This window comes from Arachis hypogaea, chromosome 19 (assembly GCF_003086295.3).
Source record: "Arachis hypogaea cultivar Tifrunner chromosome 19, arahy.Tifrunner.gnm2.J5K5, whole genome shotgun sequence".
Classification (NCBI taxonomy): Eukaryota; Viridiplantae; Streptophyta; class Magnoliopsida; order Fabales; family Fabaceae; genus Arachis; species Arachis hypogaea.
Genome location: NC_092054.1, coordinates 184448 through 204086, shown reverse-complemented (window position 1 = coordinate 204086; position 19639 = coordinate 184448). Strand labels below are relative to the sequence as shown.

Here is a 19639-nt window from a genome sequence, read left to right as displayed (position 1 = left end):
TATATATTGCCATGTATATAAAGCAACGAAAAGAAAAGGAAAAAAAATAAAAAAGAAATAAAAAAAGAAGAAAAGAATTGCATAAGCTATAATGTAGGGGAGACTTCTAGTTTTAGGAAGGCGAGGCCTTACAGGAAACTAGGAAAGTGGATGGAGGCAAGCATGAGATAACTGCAGCTGCGGCGTGTGAGTGTGAATGCGAGCGGGGAAATAATGTCAACGTTGATAGGTGGAAGATCGAGATCAACAGCGAGATCAGGAAGAAGAAGCAGCAGCAGCAGACAGTTGCGGATTCTGATTGCGTGTCTTGCTCTTCTCGCCATTCTGCCTCCGATATTCTTCCATCTCCGGGTCAGGCGTCTCCACCGGATCCACCTCGCCAAGTGCGCCTGGCTTCACCAACCGCCTCTAGTCTGCGCCCACGGCGGCGACTCTTCCGTCGCCCCCTCCAACACCGTATGCCTCTTGCTTCCTCATTCCTCATCCATTCATATTCATCATTATCTTCTTACTTTAGTTCTTGTGCATCACAATTGAATTGACAGATGGCAGCGTATGTGTCTGCTCTTAATTCCAAAGTGGACTGCATTGAGATCGACGTCTCTCGTTCCTCTGATGGCGTCCTCTTTGCTCTTCACGACAGGTACTCTTACTCCATTCCATTCATATCTCTTCCATTAATTATTCGTTTGCTCTCACGAGTCCCATGGTGGTGGCACAGGCAGGGATTTGCACCGCTTCTCTCCCAACGCTACTTCTAAAGTTGGTCACCTTACCTCCAACCAGGTCTTGCTCACTACTCACTTCTCCCTTGGCCCTTGGGGCTCAGAAATAATCACTTCAACTAACTAAGATCGTAATTTTTTAGATAAGAGAGCTTGGTGCTTCTCTCCATTCTCCTGACAAGTTAAAAGATCAAAGTATACCTACCATTCAAGATGCCCTCATGGTATCATTCCTTTCATTCGTCTGCTATTGTTCCTGTTTATGGATCATATTTATTGACCCCTGCTTTGCAATGTATTTCTTAGTTGACTGCAAATTCAGTACGACAGATAATTCTAGACATCAAAGTTGGACCCCCGTTTTATGAGAAAGGTCTTGCCAGAGACATTCTCTCTATTGTAAGTGTAATTCTTCTGCACTTTCCATCGCGCACACAATTCTTTACTGCTTTGTTGCGTTTTATTTATGTTTCAGCTGGAGAACACAGTGTGTCAAAACTGTCTCGTATGGTGTAAAAGTGACAATTTGGTAAGGGATGTAATCAAACTTTCGTCAGAAATTACGGTAACTACTTCACTTGCCTTTTGTTAATAGTGACAAAAAATTATTTACATCGTTACAAAGCTGCTATAGCTGGAGTCACATTTTACGAGTGTCATCTTTTTGCACTTCAATGTCCCCGATGCAGGTTGGTTACATCGTTATGAAAGAACCCTCTACTGGGGCTAGAACAAATTTGTTGAGGATGAAAGGTGCTGAGGTTGTTGGTGTCTACCACCCGTTGATTGATGAAAAGCTTATGAGAGTTCTGCACAGGTCTGCTTTTCTGTTGATACATCTCCTACTATATACTTATCCAGTAGCATTGATGTTTTCTGCTGTATTGATGATCCATCTTTTGCGTTGTGATGGTTAATAGAAGGAAGAAAAAGGTGTATGCCTGGACTGTTGATGATGTGGAATCCATGCAGAGGATGCTGTTTGAGCATGTTGATGCTGTTGTTACGGGCAATCCAACTTTACTTCAACGCCTAATGCAAGATACCAGAACGCAATGTCTTGAAGAGGGCTATTCATTACCACAGTAACATTTGTTCAGGAACATAACCCTTTTTTCACATTAAATTTGCCTTGTTTCAAATCTTGATAATCAATACACTAATCTTTATTGTTGTATGCAGTCTCATTATTCTCGTGGTTGATTTGGGGCTTATACCTTTGCATTCATGATATTTAGTGGCTCCTTAAATATTTGTGGAGCAAAAAATTGGAAGAGAATAATTTGGGTTATGTTGTTATTATTGATTGGCGTGTACTAGAAGACATTTTTTCGTGGTTCAGCAGCAGTGTTATTTTTGCATCAAGATTTACATATCATCTTCGTATATGCTTCTTTATATGATTATTACTATTATGTTGTGGAAATTATGGAACCCGTCTCCATATTCAGATTGAATGAATGAAGTAGAAGCAAGAAATGTTCTAGCTATATACACGGCTTTAATTCTACCAGAGACTTGTGCATCGGCCAGCTTATGGATTATTGAATTTAATGTTTGCAAGAAAATATACTTGTTTAATTTACTTCATTGGGGGAATATGTTGCTCATTCACATAAAAATCTCAGTAAATTAAACTTGAAGCTACATCAGCTTGCTTAGAGTTCTAAATGATGGTACAGAAAATAGTACTGAAGAAACATAAGAGTTGCCACTGATGAGACATACCAAAGTAGTACGTAAATATATAGTCTCCAAGACTTTATTCACACTCATCTCACTAACATCACTTGGAAAGTAAATGATTACGTTGTTATCCGAATGAGAATGGAATAGGCTTAAGATGAAGTGGGATTCTTTTGGAGGCAACGAGGCCAAATGTCTCAGCCATATCTATGGCTTGTGGAGATTCCCAATTGAAGTAATAGAGAAGGTTAGCGAGCATATACTCAACAGAAGCAAGGCCAAAATTCATTCCAGGGCATCCTCTTCTGCCGAAACCAAATGGGATAAACTTGAAGTCTGGAGTGTGGCTATGGCGATGCCTCTCTGGAATGAAGTCTTCCGGGCTGTCCCACACTCGAGGATCCCTCTGGATAGCCCAGACGTTCACGTACAATCTTGTCTTTGCTGGGATGTCGTATCCAGAGAGTTTCACATGGCGTGTTGCCACTCTCGGAACCAAGAGCGGTGCAGGTGGATGCAACCTTAGAGTCTCTTTCACCACACATTTTAGGTACTCCATTTGGTTCACGTTGCTCTCTTCCACAATTGATTTGTGCCCCACAACCTTTCTCACCTCTTCTTGGACTTTCTTCAGTTCCATTGGATTTTTCATTAGTTCTGACATTGCCCATTCTACTGTTACTGAAGTTGTCTCACTTCCCGCTGCAAACATGTCCTGAAATCATTACTTTTTAACATCAATTATACAGGACAATTATTACCATCTGATATCTTCACTTTTATTCTTCTTCAATTATAAAAGTTTTTAGAAATATACTAATATTTTTGCCTATAAAAATATAGAATTATAATTTTTTTAAAAACTAAATTAGCTTGGTCATAATCCTGTGGATTACGAACAAAAAAAACTAGAAGTCTAGAACCAATTTATAAAAATGTCGTGGAGCCAAGAGTCTTCGTAGAATAAGGAAAAAAATCAAGTACTACTTTTGCATGAAATGTGAATTTATAGTGTTAGAAAGAGTAAGAGAGAACAATAGAAAAAATATTTGTATGTATTTAAATTGTGTAAAATGATATGATATAAAAAAGATATTTATAGATTCTAAGAAAATAGATATAATAAAAACTATAATATTCTATAATAAATATTTAGATATATTAAATAATTTTAATAAATGCTAATTGATCCTAATATATTTTAACATCTCTCCTTAAACTCAAGTTGAAACTTACTTAAAACAACCAAACAAAAAAAATGCATGAATTGATAGAACAGATGCAGACAAAACTGTCAGAAGAAAACGCAAACAGAACTGGAAAGCACAAATAGAACTGGCGAAAGAAAGTGCAGATGGAACTGCCACAAGAAGAGCGTAGACCGAACTATCGCAAGAGTGGCTAATTGTTGAAAAGATGACATTACCGAAAAACTACTAAAAAGTGACAAAGTGCGAAAAAATGACAAACTATTAGAAAGTGACGAAAAATATATGATTTCTTCATGAGAATAAGTAAGTAGTGAATGAGCTCGTCGATGAGGTAAAAAAAAATATCAAAACATCGACAAAAGAAAAAGGAAAAAAATGACACGAAAAAAAGTATGAAAAGTACGGTGATTTTATGAGAAGAAAATCAATCTATTCTCCTCAAGGAGAATACTATAGCTCGGATACCATGTTAGTAAGATTAAGAGAGAGCAGTAGAGAAAAATTTGTGTGTATTCAAGTAAAATGATATAATATAGAAATATATTTATAAGTGATAAGAGAATCGATATAATAAAAATATATTTTATAATAAATTTTAAATATATTAAATAGAGGAGTACTAAGGGCCAACAAGTTTTGTAATTTGGAGCTATTAAGTAACCATCATTAATGTTTTTAATGGTGTGAAATTACATCTAATGAATGTTAATTGATCATATAATATATTCTAATAAGGAGTGCTAGGGGCCAACAACTTTTGTGTTTTGTAATAATCAATTGGCCATTAATAGTGTTTTTAATGGTGTGAGATTATATCTAATGGTGAGAGATCACTCACTTTTCTTTTGATGGTTAAGTGCTAGCCACAAAACACAAAAGTTGCTGCCCCAAACTCTCTCTATTCTAACATATAGAAGCCACTCTTGCATGCATTAAAGCTATATTTGGTTGGAAAGAAAGAAATAGAGTGGAAGGAAATAGAAAGGAAAGAAAGAAAATAAAAGAAATTGAGTGGATTTTTATTTTCTTTAGATGTGTTTGGATGGAAGAAAAATAAAAAAAATATTATAAAAAGACAATTTTATCCCTATATTATAAAATATATTGAAAAAGTAAAAAAATAGTATTGGAAGTAGAGATAAAAACATTAGTTTTCTTTTCATTTTTTTTTCTAATGTTGGAGAGAAAAAAAATTGATGAACCCACTAATTTTTTTTCCATCCATTTTCTTTCCTCTCTAATTTTCCTTCCTATTTTTTTTTCTTTCCTTTCATTAATTTTTCTTCCCATTTTTTTTTTCCTTTTCTTTCCTTTCATTTTCCTCTCAATCGAACAATTTTTCTTCCCATTTTTTTTTTCTTTTCTTTCCTTTCATTTTCCTCTCAATCAAAGGTAGTGTAAGGGAAAAGAAAAGAAAATAGAAGAAATGAAGAAGGTAACAAAACCAGAAGAATTGATTTGATGTCATCGTTGGAGATGGCGTTATTGGCAGCCTGCTGTTGGTCTTGAAGTTGGACGAGGATGTCAACAAAATCTCTGACATCATCATCAGCTGCTTCTTTGTTGAACATGGAACTCCTGTGCTCAGCAATGACCTTATCAAACAAGGGATCCAAGGCTGCAAAAGTGGCTTTGAATTCTCGAACCTGGCCAGTCAAAACATCCACCCAACGCAACCAAGGAAAGTGATCCCCAAGGGTGACAACTCCAACCTCAAACATCACCTTCTTCGCCAACACCTTCACGTTGTCTCTGCGACGAACACCTTTTGCATCGTTCTTTTGTCCAAGAGCAGAGTTACAAATGATGTTGTTTGCTGCTTCAACGAGCAACTCACTCAAATTCAGTGATGAGCATGATGCTGCTGCAGCTTCGCGTACCTTGTCAACCAATTCTGCAACTGCCCCTTTTCTCACCAAACGAATCGACTCTGACTGCACCATCTTAGGGCTCAAGAGTTCACGCACGCATATTTTTCTTTTCTGCTTCCACCTTTCTCCATAGTTTCCAAAACCAATATCATTGGATCCATACAGCAAGATATTCGTGGCTGTGCTTTGGCCTCGGTTCGAGAGTGCTAAGTCGTGAGCTTTCATGATTTCGTCCACCACTTGTGCTGATGAAACCACCACAGTTGGAATGTGGCCTAACTGTAACAACATGACGTCACCATACTTCTCTGAGAGGGCTTTGAAGGACCGATATGGCAATGCGCCTATCTGATGAAGATTCCCAATTATCGCTAACTTTCTTGGTGACGGAGGCAGATTTACAATGCCTTTGCTTTCCACTTTCACACTTGTTCTTAGCTTAGACACAATAATAGTAATAATCGTAGAAAACAACAACAGACATAGCTCAAAACTGGGACAAGTTAATTCTTTCAAAGCCATTGTCTCTCTATTTTTTATAAGCTCCACAGAGCCATAGTGTATATATATATATATATATAACAAAAGCACTTATAAATAAGACATTTAACTATTGAAAATATATAATGAGTCTCGCTAGGAGCTCATGCGTATTTGTAGAATGTGTACAATGAACTGTTTATTTAGTCTAATATGAGTTAAAAATAAAAATTATCCACGAAATAATAAATTTAAAAACTTTTATTCAGTTATTTTATATCAAATTTCAAATTTCCCAATTTTAAATTTTAAATTTTTAAAAAATTCAGTTAGTTATTTTAAAAAAATAATAATCTGAAATCCTCTAATACTCTCTTCTTTTTCAACCGGCGGTCATCCCACATTCATCAATAATTATCCCATTTCACTGTTGTTACTTGACTTGCTACACGCCACTCACCTTAATAAAAATAACCAGATAAAAATAATCATCCGCATACCTAATGAATTGAACATCTAACATATTTTAATTATATATAACTAAACTCAATCCAATCAAAATAATCATCTACATAAAAATAAAATAACCATTCGCATACCTACTAAAATGACCATCCTAAATTGACCATTAAAATAGAAGAAGAAGATGAATAAACAGAAGAAACTATTATTGTGGTGAAACATAATTTTGAAGGACTAATCATGACAAAAGCGGCACTGTTGTGAAGCATAGGGCTCAAATTAGGGGTGTCTGCGGATCGGATCGGATCAGATATGGCAAAAAATTCGATTCGATCCGCACAATTTTCATTAGATTGGATCGGATATGATATCCGCGCTTTTTAATGCCAGATCTGATCCGATCCGCAAATCGGATCCGATATCGGATATATCCGCATAATTAAACATTCTCTTTTTAATCATATTTCTATGTAAAAAAATTCAATAAAAATATTTCTTTTATACTTTTAAGCTTATTTATTCCTAAAATATTTTTAATCAAGCTCTTTCTAAATAACAAAAATAAAATAATACAATATATGAATCATAATTACTAACTAAAACATACAAACAAATAAATATAATATCAAACATATATATTTATTTATTTTTAATTATTATTGTGCGGATCTGCGGATCCGCGGATGTAGAGCAGATATCCACGATCCGATCCGCAAAGGGTGCGGATCGGATCCGATCCAATCAATTTGCGGATCGGATCGTATCTGCAATTTTTCGGATCGAATGCGGATATTTATCGCAGATCTACAGATACGATCCAATCCATGAACACCCCTAGCTCAAATCATGAAAGAAGCTAACCATGCTTAGATCCGAAGAACAAGAAGAGCATAGTGGTATCATCAGTGATAAGAGGCTTGAAGGAATGGGAGGAAGCGAAGGCGGTTCGGAAGAGAGGCACGAAAATAGCGACAGCAACGTTAGGCTGAACGTCGGAGGGCGAGGCGCATCGGGCTGACCGGCGGAGGTGAAGACGGTGTCGGTGGGAGGATGCGGCGGCCTCAGCATGGCCGGCGAGAAATTCAGTGACGCGAGGTGAGAACCGGAGAAGATGACGGTGAGTTTTGGACGTATATTGGAGGTTACGGTAAGATTAGAAATAACCGTATAATAGTGTGAATGGATTTAAATACTAATATTAATTTTCAAATTTTAAATTTTGAAATTAAATAATTAATTAATGATCTAATTTTTAATTTTAATTTTATTTTTTTAATTCATTGTACACATTCTACACGATTAATATTGGTTCCTAATACTTTCTCTTTAAATTATATATAATACGAGAAAGCATGAATGAACAACGCATATGGTAAAAAAATAAAAATAAACTAATTTTAAAATTTTGATCCTTAATTAATTAATTAATTAATATCAAATTTTAGATTATAATTTTAAAATAATTAAACTAAATCATCATTTTAAATTTATTTTTATTCACATTATTGCTTATTCTTAATTTACAGGATAACCATATATAATTTAAGAAAAAGTATAGATAATCATCAATATTTTTAAATAATGTGAATTAATAGGGTTAAAAGAGTAAATTAATCTTAAATTTAATTAGTAGCATTAAATTAGGATGTAGTGTATTTTTATTTGATTAGTAGTTGTTCATGTTGTTCAAGATGGTCATTATTTACCTAACACTCCCTAATTTAAAAGGTGATTTGGACAATGGCGGAAGCAACACAGCTGTGCGACACAGATCAAAAGACCATCCCTCACAATGACAAAACTCCAGAATGCAGCTGTCATTCCATCCCCACAGTCCGTGCAGACGCAGCGCCGTCACATCCGTCTGTTTCTGCCACCTTCTCTGCCTCTGTCTCTCCCATCCACGTGCATAGCAGCGTTACCGCCGCAGTTGTTGTCTTAACCATTGTTCTGAAAACCGAACCGGACCGGCCGGTTCAACCGGATTAATCGGAAACCGGTCATCTGGTCGGTTCGATTGTACTCTAAAACCGTTCAGCAAAAAACCGGGCTAAGAACCGGCCGAACCGGCGGTTAACCGGTGAACCGTCAGAACCGGCCGGATTTTTTCAGGGTTACCGGTTTTTTTATAATATATATATATATAAAAACCAAACCCAACCCAGCAGATACCTAACCCACCCCCACCCTTCCCCCTTCTCTCCCTCTCTGTCTCTGAGAACCCTAAACCTAGCCGCCATCAATTTTCCACCGTCGCAGTCTTCTCACCCCACCCCTCCCCTCCCCTCTCCTTTCTCTCCGTCTCTGAGAAACCCTAAACCCAGCACCATCACTATCCCACCGTCGCACTCTTCTCATCGTTCTTCTCCTTGTCGCCGTCTCTTCGGATCGTTACTCTTCTTATCGCCGTCAGCCGGTCGTCGTCTCTTCGGCGATCTCTCTCTGTCGCTCTCTTCAAGGTCAACAGCACCTATTATAGTCACCTCCCCTCGACGTCGAGTCTGAGCTGTTGGAATCGCCGCCGCGAAGGACTGCTCTGTCGTCGTCGCTGCTCGATTTGTTAGTGTCCGTCTCTCTGTCTGAGGGTCGGAGCTCAACGTCCTTTCTCTCTGTCTCTCACACGGCGACGTCTCTCTCTGCCCGGCTACGGAGTATTAGCCGCTTTGTCACCTTGCATCGGTTATTTTGTTAATTTTGTTAATTTGATTTATGAGTTGCTGGTTGCTGATTTTTCTGATTCAGTTGGGCAATGCTTCACTACATTGTTGGTTATTTATGCTGGAATTTTTCTGATTCTGAGTTATGCTATGATTTTGATTTTTGTGATTCAGTTGTTGATGGTGTTATGGGCAGTGCTTTACTATATTGGTCATTGTTTATGCTGGAATTCTTTTATTCTAAGTTATGCTATGATTTTTATTTTTCTTATTCAGCTGTTGATGGTGGTATAGGCAGTGCTTCACTGCATTGTTTATTATTAATGCTGAAATTTTTTTATTCTGAGTTGTGCAATGATTTTTATTCTGAGTTGATTCTGCTGATTTGTCTGCTTTGTTGATTCTGGTTGCTGGGTTTGAGTTATTGATGGTGTTTTGTTGACTATGGGTGGCTGGATTTGAGGAAAAATATTGTTTATATTGAAATCTGACTGAGGTATTTAAATTTGTTTTGTATATATAATTAAACCGATTGAATCTCGGTTGAACTCCGGTTGAACCTCTGAATCATTGAACCAGTTACTTCACCGGTTCATTGACCGGTTCGGTTCTCGCAACCTTGGTCTTAACTATTCTCGCGCCTCTCTTTTCTAGCAGCATTGCTACGATGTCCCGCCACTCTCTTGTGGAGTTGTTGCGGTGTCGTTGTCGGCTGTTGCTGCACGAATGATGCCATCGTGCACATTTTCCTATGCACCATTATCGGCCGCTGTGGTTTTTCTCCTCAGCCTTCTCTTATTTTTTTCTTTTTTTGAATATAAATGTTAATGTGAATGATTATTTTTATTTTAAAATAGATATTTATTTAATTTAAATTAAATTTAAGTAAATACAATAAAATTTGTTAAATATTCATTTTATTATGTACAGTTATCAATTATTCAACTACCGCAGACCTGTTTGCTATTGAAAAAGTATGGTATGTCGACGTCATCTTATCACATTAGTGTGTGTCCATTTTGGGACATAATAAATTAATAATTTTGATCAAAATATCAGCCACGAGCCCACGACCAAGTGAAAAGGTGGACTATATAAAACACGACGACCGACATCTAAAATAGTAAACCATTATTAAATAATTTTTAAATAATAATAGATAATTGATTAAATAGTATATCCAAAAATTTTAAACAGTATCTAAATTTATTAAATTAATATATTTAGTGTTAATAAATTAATTAACTAACTGATTTACACTAAATTTAAGGATTAAATATGAATGATTTTAGTCCCTAATATAAAAGTCAAAAATTTATTTCGTCGTTGACCTTTTGGTACAAAATAATTCTAAAAGTTTTAATTTATTTTAAAATTGTCATTTTTATTAAATTTTTATTTTTATTACTAAATTATCTTAATAAAAAAAAAATAAAAAGTAAAAAAAAAAAGAAAACAGGTTAACGGAAAAAGGGTATCACGCTTTGTGGGAGAGGAGGGGGAGGGGTTGGGTTTGGATTCAGGAAGAAGAGGGGGAAGGGAAGGAAAGGGAAGGAAGGGGAAGGGGAAGGGGAAGGGGAAGGGGAAAGGGAAGGGGAAAGGCCACCGCCACTACTCCTCGTCGCCGCCGCTCTTGCTCCTCGTCGTTCGGTCTTCGCCTCACCGTCGCTCTCGTCTTGCCGCACCTCGACCTCGCAGTGCTGTGACTTGAACCCTAGCCTCGCCTCGCCGCGACGCGTCTGGCCTGCGCCCTCGTGTTCCTCGTCGTCGTCGAAGAAGTGGTGGTCGCCCTCGTGTTCCTCGCGTTCTCCAGAGAGATTTTTGGTAATTATATTTATGGATTTTTGGTTCTTGTAATTGAAGATGAATTTGGAGTTTTTTTTATTGTAATTGCATATGAGTTTTGTTAATGAAAGAAGAAGAATTTTATTAGTTATGAGTTTTGTTAATGTTTCTGAGTTTCAATGATGATGAGGATGATTTTCTTGTTTTTTTTTTTTAGTTTTGAATTCTGCTTTCTGAGTTTTGACGATGATGATAATAATAATTTTTTGGGTTCCGGGTGGGATGATGCAGATAGTGATAGAGTGACAGTGGGTGGGAGTTGGTGGTTTTTTGAGTTCTGTGGGGTGATGCAAGTTCTGGGGGTGATGTAGATGCAGATGATGGTTTTTTGAGTTCTGGGGGGTGATGCAGATGCAGATGATGATTTTTTGAGTTTCTAGGTCTGCTTCTGCTTCTCGTTGATTTTGGGAAAAAAGGGGAGGGGTATTTTCATCCGAATGATGATTTTAGAATTAAAGTAAACCTTTAGGACCATTTTGTAGCGAAAAAAGACCAGAGATGAAATAATTTTTCGACCTCTACGTTAGGAACCAAAATCGTAGTTAACCCTAAATTTAATTATTGTATTATTGCATTATGTACGTATAACATGTAAATTACTTAACTAATTAAAAACGTAAGTCACCAAAAAAAACTAATTAAAAATTTAACTACAATAAATATATTAATTAAATATCTAATAATAATTAGTTAATTATTAAAATTTTAAAATATCTAATATTTTAAATATGTTAAATCTCTTTTACAAAAATTTTATATTAATAATTTAATATATTAATATACAGATATGTTATATAAATATAAATGATACTAATTGATCTAATATTGATTTTAATTTATTCTCTAACAAATTATATATAAAATATAATTCTAATAATTATTATTAAATAAACTAAAAATATATTTTCTAATATATAAACCTATGTTAACAATATTCACTAACTGAATATAATAACACATTTCTAACTACCATATATTAACTAGCAGTTAATCAATATAAATAATATTAATCTTTAATATTATTAATATTTTTGTTGGATAAAAAAAATTTAAATAATAATTTATATTTATATAATTAAAATAATTGAGAGAGAGAGGTCGCTCGCATGGAATGAGACTTGTGAGAGAGAGCTCTCACGCGCGACACATAGGGTATGCACACATTGGATTTTCGTACCTAAATTTAAATCAGATCGTCTGATTAATCTCTCTCCTTAATTTGGATCGTCCAATTTATTTATTCTTGTTTTAAAAGAAGGCAGGAAAAAAAAAGGGCAAAAACCAAAATATACGTGTGGACATTAGAGTATGCATGTTCTGCAATGTGGGGCTAACATGAGGCTAATTCTTTAATTTGCTGCAACCATGTTGCGTTTAGAGTCTGATCTAGGGATCCAATGATATCCACGTTGATTTTACGAGTAATATATATATATATATGCATATCACGACATTGTTATTATTCCTTGTCCAAAAGGAAAAGTTTAAAACAACATTATGATTCAGAAGATTGCATATTATTTACTCCGTGTCCGTTATGATGCCCGATTGGCACATATATATGAAGCTAAGATTTTCCATTCAATTATACATATGCGGTCAAATGAAATCAATTTTTGAAATAATTTAATTTTTAAATTTCAAAAAAGTAAATTTGTGCTAAAAAAACACGTGACTTTCCACTCTACCCCTCTCACTTCTCTCACTCATCCGCCTCTCACTCACCATCTTTTGACTTCTACTATTATGAAAAAATATTTGTGACCTGAGATGGATGGTGTGGCTATGAATTCCTATATGTATGTCTGTGTGCACCAAGTAAAATATGTTTCAGATTTTGTGTGATTTTTATCAAAAGGCAAGCATTTTTGCTTTGCATAATGACATGAAGAACATGGTATCTCAGTGTTATGAGATGAAGTGAATGGAAAAGCATTTTTTATTTGTTGTATTTTATTACTAGAAATGTGTCCTAATTGATGATGCTACATTGTTACATCAGATGCATGAATGATCTTGTGTGTGTATGTGTAGAATTTACAGATTTAGCAAGATCACCCTCTACTATAGGTATAATTGTGAGATTTGATGTTGTTAAAATTGGTTTGATTTTTATTATATACAATCTCCTTTTTTGATCGGCAGCTCCAATCATTTTGAAGGTAAGTCACACCTAAATCTCACAATTATGTGTATTGAACAAAAAAAACAAGAAAGTGTATCAGCTGCTTTAGAAATTGAAATCAGATTATATTTAAAAGTTGGAACATATAACACATCAGTCAAGTAGAAATTTGCTGAGAAGAAAATTGTTCCAGAAATGGTTGTGACAATTTTAGAACCATTTGGCATAATTACTTGAACTGACTGAATTGTTTTAACAGATTGAAAGAAATCGAGTGAGAATGACATATGAACACTAGTTTCTGTATCCAAAATCCAGTTATGACAGTTTAATATATGGTTAGAAATTGAGAGAAGATAGAAGGTACCTGCAGATGGTGCATGTACAGAAGCCAAATTCCCATTATTTGGAAAGTCACTGCATTGTTGTTGGAACAAGACAATGAGTGCTTCCTTTTGCTTATCCGAAAACAAGCCATCTAGGTTGACCTTTACATCCCTTTGGCTTAAAGGTTCAGTGCTTTTTTCTTCATTACTCGCAGTAGTAATAGAATTTATTAAGCTCACTTGACTTGACATATAGTCTTCCCTTTGAATTGACTTCTTTGCCTGTGTGGTGGGAATCCATGTTTGTGATAGCATGCATCCACCAAATGTCCATTCTTTCCGCAATAAAAGCATAATTTAGGCATCCCTCGACCATTTCCTCTACCTTTGCCCCCATGAATCCGTCCTCTTCCTCTAATCAAGTTATTTCCACTGCTTTGGTAAGTCCTGAATGCATTGGCTTCAATAGCATTCACCATCAATCCAGATTCAGGGTCTATAGAGTGTAACATTTGTGTTTCTTGTTGTAAAAGCGAAGAAAAAGCTGTTGCCACATTTAGTAAGGGGTTGACAAGCATGAGTTGGGAGCGCACATTTACATATTGATCGTTCAATCCTCAAAAGAACCTAATTACATGAGATTGCTTTCTATACTCTCGAATAATTTCAAGACTCTTTCCACACTTTCAACTATGCAGACAAGAACACACAAGATAGGTCTAAATTCATCTATTCCTCCCAAATACTCTTCAGTTTTGTGTAATAGGAAGTAATATTGAGCTCACCTTGTCTCGTTGAGAATAATTCTTTTTCAAGATATGCAATTCCAAACAGATCACCTTGGTAGAATCTGTGTTTTAGATACATCCATAATTCCTAGGCGTTATCGCACCACAAAACGCTCTGGAATATTTTTGGACTTAGAGATCCATGCAGCCAAGACAAGACGAACGTGTTGCAGTGGTCCCAAGCCTCAAATGAAGGATCTTCTTTCTTTGATTTGAGTGAAGTTCCATCAATGAACTTGAGCTTGTTCTTTGATTTGAGGGAAATCATCGCTGACCTTGGCCACGGTTGGTAGTTCAAAGTACTTAGTAGAGCATTCGTGAGAGAGATTCCAGGAATTTCGCTAGAGTGCAAATAGAAATGGCTGAATGAATCTTGCAGCAAATTCGTGTTGGATCTTGTTGTTTGGGCTTGAAACGTGTTGAACTGAACCATCATTTGGTTCTCTTGATTTGGCACTCTTTTATGCATGCTCGCTTCCATTGATGAACAAATCATGCAAACGTTACTTTACACGAATCATTTTAAAAATGTGATCTTGCGCAGGGTGGTTACACTTTTTTACAACTCCATGTTCACTGTACTATGATAAAAGCTGTTTAGCTGCGAAGTGTTTTCTTTGCTTCATGCAAAAGAGACTCAAAGTGTGAGATATTAGAGAATAACAAAAGACATGACTTCATTATCATGAGCTAGTATATATACAACTAATCTGAACGATATATTGGCAACAGCCTAACAAACTTCTAACACAACTCAAACTAACTAGTTCGTTAATTTACTAAATAGGACAGCTTGCTATACATGCTGCATTGCTGCAAAACTATCAGCTAACTAATCGAGCTATTCCACTCTAATCTGGCTACAAATATGGTGCACTTAGAGGTCTGTATGTGATTTGTGAGCACTCATAAGTCATAAGTCAATCATTAATCCAACAAAATAATTGATTCTCATCCATCCTCACTATTTTCTATACTAATAAAATAATTTAATATATAAAATTTTATATATGTATTTAATAATATAATACTATATTAATAAAAATAATATTATTTTATATTAATCGTGCGAATGATAATGTAAAAAAAAAAGAAAACGAATATAGTTAGTGTCTAAAACTTTTTATATTTATAGTGTATTAAAATTAAATTTATAATAAAATATAAAATAATTAATAAAATTTAATAAAAAAATATATATGCTAAGTTCAAGTTCTTTCCTTCCCAAAAAGAAAAAGAAAAAATTGTCTTATTTCTCTCTCTAACATTTTGGTGTGTATTGGAGCTGGGGTTTCCAATCCCGTGGCTCATCAAACTTCAAACCTCAAAGTTGAAATCTTTGGGCGAATATGGCGACTGGGAAGACGGGAATAACTAGTTGGTTCCAGAAGAAGATCACCGATCCTCTTATCTCGATTCTCCGAAGGTTCTGTTTCAAACTTATCTCCCTTTCTCGGCTCTGATCTGCTATTTATTTTTTGTGCATATGTAATCACTAGATGAGATCTGCTTCTGAATTTAAGAGAGAGATCCTTCAATGTTTATGACTATTCTTCACTCCAATCACAGAATAATCTGTGTTGAATATTGGTTATGCTAAGACGTTTCTGAAATGGAAATCTTTATCGGTTCATAGTATCTGAATTTCTTCTCGGGGCTGTTTGTTTACAGAGGTGCTGAGCCCAGTCAGCTGGCTTTCTCTGCTGCTCTTGGAATTACATTGGGAGTATTTCCTATATGTGGTATTTCTAATTAACCTACCTGCAATTCAATTCTTAGAATAAGCTGATTTAATTAAAGAGGAATGCTAGGGCCATCAGAATTTATTGTTTTTGGCCCTCATTTAGCCATTAATATTTAAAAGTGTGAGCTAAAGTATGTTGTTGGATTACTAGACTAAAAGGAATTGGATTGATTGCTAAAAGTGATGGCCAAAAACAATAAATCTGATGAGTGATGACCCTCTAGCATTTCTCTTAATTAAATTGTTCCCTACATTTTGTTAGACATGCTAATCTTTTTTCTAATAGGTGTCACTGTATTCCTCTGCGGGATCGTTATTGCATTGCTTGGCTCAAATTGCCATGCCCCAACTGTCATGCTTGCAAACTTCATTGCAACTCCAGTAGAGCTGAGGTATGCTGCATTCAATTCTAATATCTATTTGCATCCGCATTCCAGTGCCATGGTGAATCATTGTATTTGTATTTTGTTGTTCATGTGGTTGTTAGTAGAACCCGATAGTTTTGATTGATCTATGTGGTTGACTCTACCAACTGGGAACCCAGTGGTTTAGGAGTGATTAGTGGTTACTAGTGAGAAATTCAAGTTTACACTCCCTATCTATTTTGGATTAGTTTCATATTATAAGAAACATATATGTTGTTAGCCTTAAAACCAATGAAAAATGGCTGGGATACTTCTAATGTTGCTCGTATGCCTTCCCCCATTATGTCATGTGATGGATGTTTATTTTTGTAGTTTCTTATACATGCAGTTCTATCTTGATTCTATTATAGTGAGAATTATGGATATTCATTTGGCATTTCAGTCTCATTGTACCATTTTTACGCTTTGGTGAATTCATCTGTGGTGGACCTCATTTCACTTTAACATCTGATGCTTTGAAGAAAGTTCTTACTGGCAGAGCTTCACATGAAGTCCTATTAAGTATTGCTCATGCGGTAGGTACCACCATATCCTTCTTTTTTGGTATCTGTCTCAAGAAGACTAATAGTGGTTTATTTGCTTAATATATCAATTTCGGTCCTGTTTTTCAGAATATGATTGTGATATCCATTTTACATTAGTTGAACTGAGCTATATTACGAAAATGAATGGAGCTAATAGTGGGATGGATGCTTGAAATTCATATTATAATTATTAATCATGCGGAGAGTTGGGCTGCTTGTATTGTCTCCGTTGAAGTATTAAAACAATCATTGCTAATGTTATCACAATCACTTATGATATAGTACGATATTCTGTTTTACTAGCTTGTCAAATGAATTCATGTTTTTCTATTCACAATGAATTCCTCTCTGCTTGAGTTGCACTGTGATTTCTGCGTGATCCAACCTTCATTTCATTTTCAAAATTAAAATATTGATGACATATTAATAGTTATTTGTTTGTCGAAAACCTTTCCCAGCTATTAGGGTGGTTAGCTGCATCACCTGTTATTTTGGGAGCCCTATACATAGCACTTGTACCATGCTTCAAAGTTCTGGTCCAGAAGTTCTCATCTGTTCCTTCAAGTCCAAAGAAGCCGCTCCTCCGTCCACACTCAGAAGTTAGGCTGAAGGTAAGGGATGTCTGACAAAATAGTAACAAGGTCATAGTAACTTTTTCCACTCAATTACAGTTATAAGCCATTAATGTGTTCTTTCTTGATGAATTGAATTGTACATAATAATGCACAAATAATTAGAACTGTTTATATTATAATGCTAAGGTTGATGCTATTTTAAAGCATGTGGTTAACTTGCACTTGCACTGGAGAAAAATATGGGAAAGGTTGGTAGAGAGAGAAAAATTTATAGGTCAAAAGTAACAGGGCTTTCAAATTCTTCAGGTAGAAGGGGGTGATCTAAGATTTTGTAGGTTGTGGATAGCATTGTTAGTGCCCATGAAATACCAACCATAAAAGCAGGAAGGTTGTCCTTTTACCCTTTCTAAGGGTAAGAGTTGGTATTCTTACTTGGATTTCTCCATATCATCTTAAAATATTCTCTAATTATTTTTACTTTCTTTTTAAAAAGATATTAAATATCTTGTATGTTATTGGAAACTTGAATATTTTTTTTAATGCAAAACAGTTAGTTCCTTTTAATAATTAGAAGTATAGAAGCAGATGTATTCGCTACGATCAAAATCGTCCATGGCAATGTTCTCAGTTCTCAGAGTGACAATGTTCTCTATTATCTGTGTTGTTCTCAACATGACATCTTATGGAAGCTTTTAATCTAATGGTTCCTCTATATTAATATATACAGGAGATTGAGCAAGAGAAAGGCGAATGAGTTTAAAGCCGTCAGTGTTTCATTGATATGCTAGGGCCTATACTTGCATTCCTCCAAGATTAAGAACAATAAAATGAAGTCTTGTAGAATAAATAAAAGTCTTAACCAAATTAAATCCAACAAAAGAGGATAATTGTTTGGAGAGGAAACTCTTTTTTGGAGTACAAGTTAAGATAATTTTGTTTATTCTAGTTTTGATGTACAGTGAATAGTGATATAGGCTATTAGAACTTGTGTCACATTACGCGCTCTCACACTACCCCAATTTGGGTAATAGAGAGTACATATAGTTAATTGATTCCCTTCGTTACTATTCCATAGGCGAATACATTTGTAAATCACACCAATTAGGTCCTTATGGGACACATATATGGCAATTGGCAGAGATCCAGAAAGCATCTTCAGACAGCATAAACCATAAAATCGATGGACCAAAACCTTACTACTTGCTAATGTTCGGGGAGACCAAAGGCCACTTAAGATATAATGTAGAATATAATCAAAAGTCAAAACAAATCTTAAATGGCGCTTATTAGATTAGTATATATCCACGCAAAGTATAAATGGTCAACAGTATTTTAAATTTGGATAAGATTCTCTAAAGTAAAGAAAATGGTAAAGTAATAAAATGAGAAATTAATTCCTCTTAAATTAAGATAGTGTCTACATATTTTATGGAAATTACAAAAATAATAGTGATTACTTTTTCACTTTATCACTACTAATTTTCTCATTTTAGAGGATTCAAATTCTTTAAATTTTATTCGATAGTTGATTTTCTAAATTTTCATTTAATTAAACCACCTGTTTCTCCTCTTCTTACATTGAATTGGTTTTTGTACTTTTCGTCTTTCCTTTAAATTTCTGTTTCATTCAAATGTAGGGATTTTAAAAAAAGCTATAATTTTTAGAAACTAAACTTATTTGTGCGAGTTTTTAATATATTCAAAAATTGTATATCAAGATTTGTAGGATTTAAAATTCTACAATAGGTTTAAAATATAGCCTCTTTGTGAGAGTTCCAACTCCCCGCCCCAAACAAGTTTAGAATTTAGATAAATAAAAATTAACTATGTTAGATGTATACTAAAATATTGAAATGAATTAAACATATTATAATACAAAATAGATATTGAAATGAATTAAACAACTCATGTATTTATACATAAATACATAGTGACTAATTTTAGTGATTAATTTTAATATACAAATAATATTTTTAATAAAAATAATGTGCACACAAAAAAAAAATAATCACTAAATTAGCATAATATATATATATATATGAAATATTTAATTTATTTTTAATATGTATTTTATATTTCAATACATATTTTATACAAGTGATTGATATAGTAACTAATTTTTAGTGTATATATAATATGATTGTCAAATAAAACCCTCCACAAAGAAAAACAAAGTTTGGACAGAAAATTAAGGA

At 34.7% G+C, this 19639-nt stretch overlaps 3 protein-coding genes across 5 annotated transcripts; 2 read left to right on the top strand and 1 right to left on the bottom strand.

The window, feature by feature from the left end:
• LOC112752087 (glycerophosphodiester phosphodiesterase GDPD4) lies at window positions 1-2090 on the top strand. 2 transcript variants are annotated; one of them, XM_025801480.3, is made up of 8 exons: window positions 1-456; window positions 546-643; window positions 726-786; window positions 869-949; window positions 1032-1124; window positions 1201-1290; window positions 1415-1542; window positions 1649-2090. In XM_025801480.3, the coding sequence occupies exons 1-8, from the start codon at window positions 214-216 to the stop codon at window positions 1812-1814; spliced, it is 960 nt and encodes a 319-aa protein (XP_025657265.1). In that variant the 5' UTR covers window positions 1-213; the 3' UTR covers window positions 1815-2090. The 2 variants fall into 2 exon arrangements, with proteins under 2 accessions (XP_025657265.1, XP_025657264.1); XM_025801479.3 differs by having other exon boundaries at window positions 1646-2090.
• Window positions 2091-2315: 225 nt separating this feature from the next.
• On the bottom strand, window positions 2316-6165 carry LOC112752086 (phenylacetaldehyde oxime monooxygenase CYP71AN24). The gene is made up of 2 exons (XM_025801478.3): window positions 5068-6165; window positions 2316-3126 (listed from the first exon to the last, which is right to left on the bottom strand). The coding sequence occupies exons 1-2, from the start codon at window positions 6013-6015 to the stop codon at window positions 2539-2541; spliced, it is 1536 nt and encodes a 511-aa protein (XP_025657263.1). The 5' UTR covers window positions 6016-6165; the 3' UTR covers window positions 2316-2538.
• A 9215-nt stretch (window positions 6166-15380) lies between these two features.
• LOC112752088 (uncharacterized) lies at window positions 15381-18613 on the top strand. 2 transcript variants are annotated; one of them, XM_025801482.3, is made up of 6 exons: window positions 15381-15602; window positions 15848-15918; window positions 16207-16312; window positions 16728-16860; window positions 17328-17480; window positions 18172-18613. In XM_025801482.3, the coding sequence occupies exons 1-6, from the start codon at window positions 15526-15528 to the stop codon at window positions 18196-18198; spliced, it is 567 nt and encodes a 188-aa protein (XP_025657267.1). In that variant the 5' UTR covers window positions 15381-15525; the 3' UTR covers window positions 18199-18613. The 2 variants fall into 2 exon arrangements, with proteins under 2 accessions (XP_025657267.1, XP_025657266.1); XM_025801481.3 differs by lacking the exon at window positions 18172-18613 and adding an exon at window positions 17751-18011.
• The last annotated feature ends 1026 nt before the right edge of the window (window positions 18614-19639 follow it).

Coding starts and splice junctions, on each gene's coding strand:
- LOC112752087 (XM_025801479.3), top strand. CDS start 214: ATGTCAACGTTGATAGGTGGAAGATCGAGATCAACAGCGAGATCAGGA. Junction 787..868: donor GTCACCTTACCTCCAACCAG/GTCTTGCTCACT, acceptor GTAATTTTTTAG/ATAAGAGAGCTTGGTGCTTC. Junction 1,125..1,200: donor CCAGAGACATTCTCTCTATT/GTAAGTGTAATT, acceptor TTTATGTTTCAG/CTGGAGAACACAGTGTGTCA.
- LOC112752086 (XM_025801478.3), bottom strand. CDS start 6,015: ATGGCTTTGAAAGAATTAACTTGTCCCAGTTTTGAGCTATGTCTGTTG. Junction 3,127..5,067: donor ACATCAAATCAATTCTTCTG/GTTTTGTTACCT, acceptor TAATGATTTCAG/GACATGTTTGCAGCGGGAAG.
- LOC112752088 (XM_025801481.3), top strand. CDS start 15,526: ATGGCGACTGGGAAGACGGGAATAACTAGTTGGTTCCAGAAGAAGATC. Junction 15,603..15,847: donor CTTATCTCGATTCTCCGAAG/GTTCTGTTTCAA, acceptor GTTTGTTTACAG/AGGTGCTGAGCCCAGTCAGC. Junction 16,313..16,727: donor GCAACTCCAGTAGAGCTGAG/GTATGCTGCATT, acceptor TTGGCATTTCAG/TCTCATTGTACCATTTTTAC.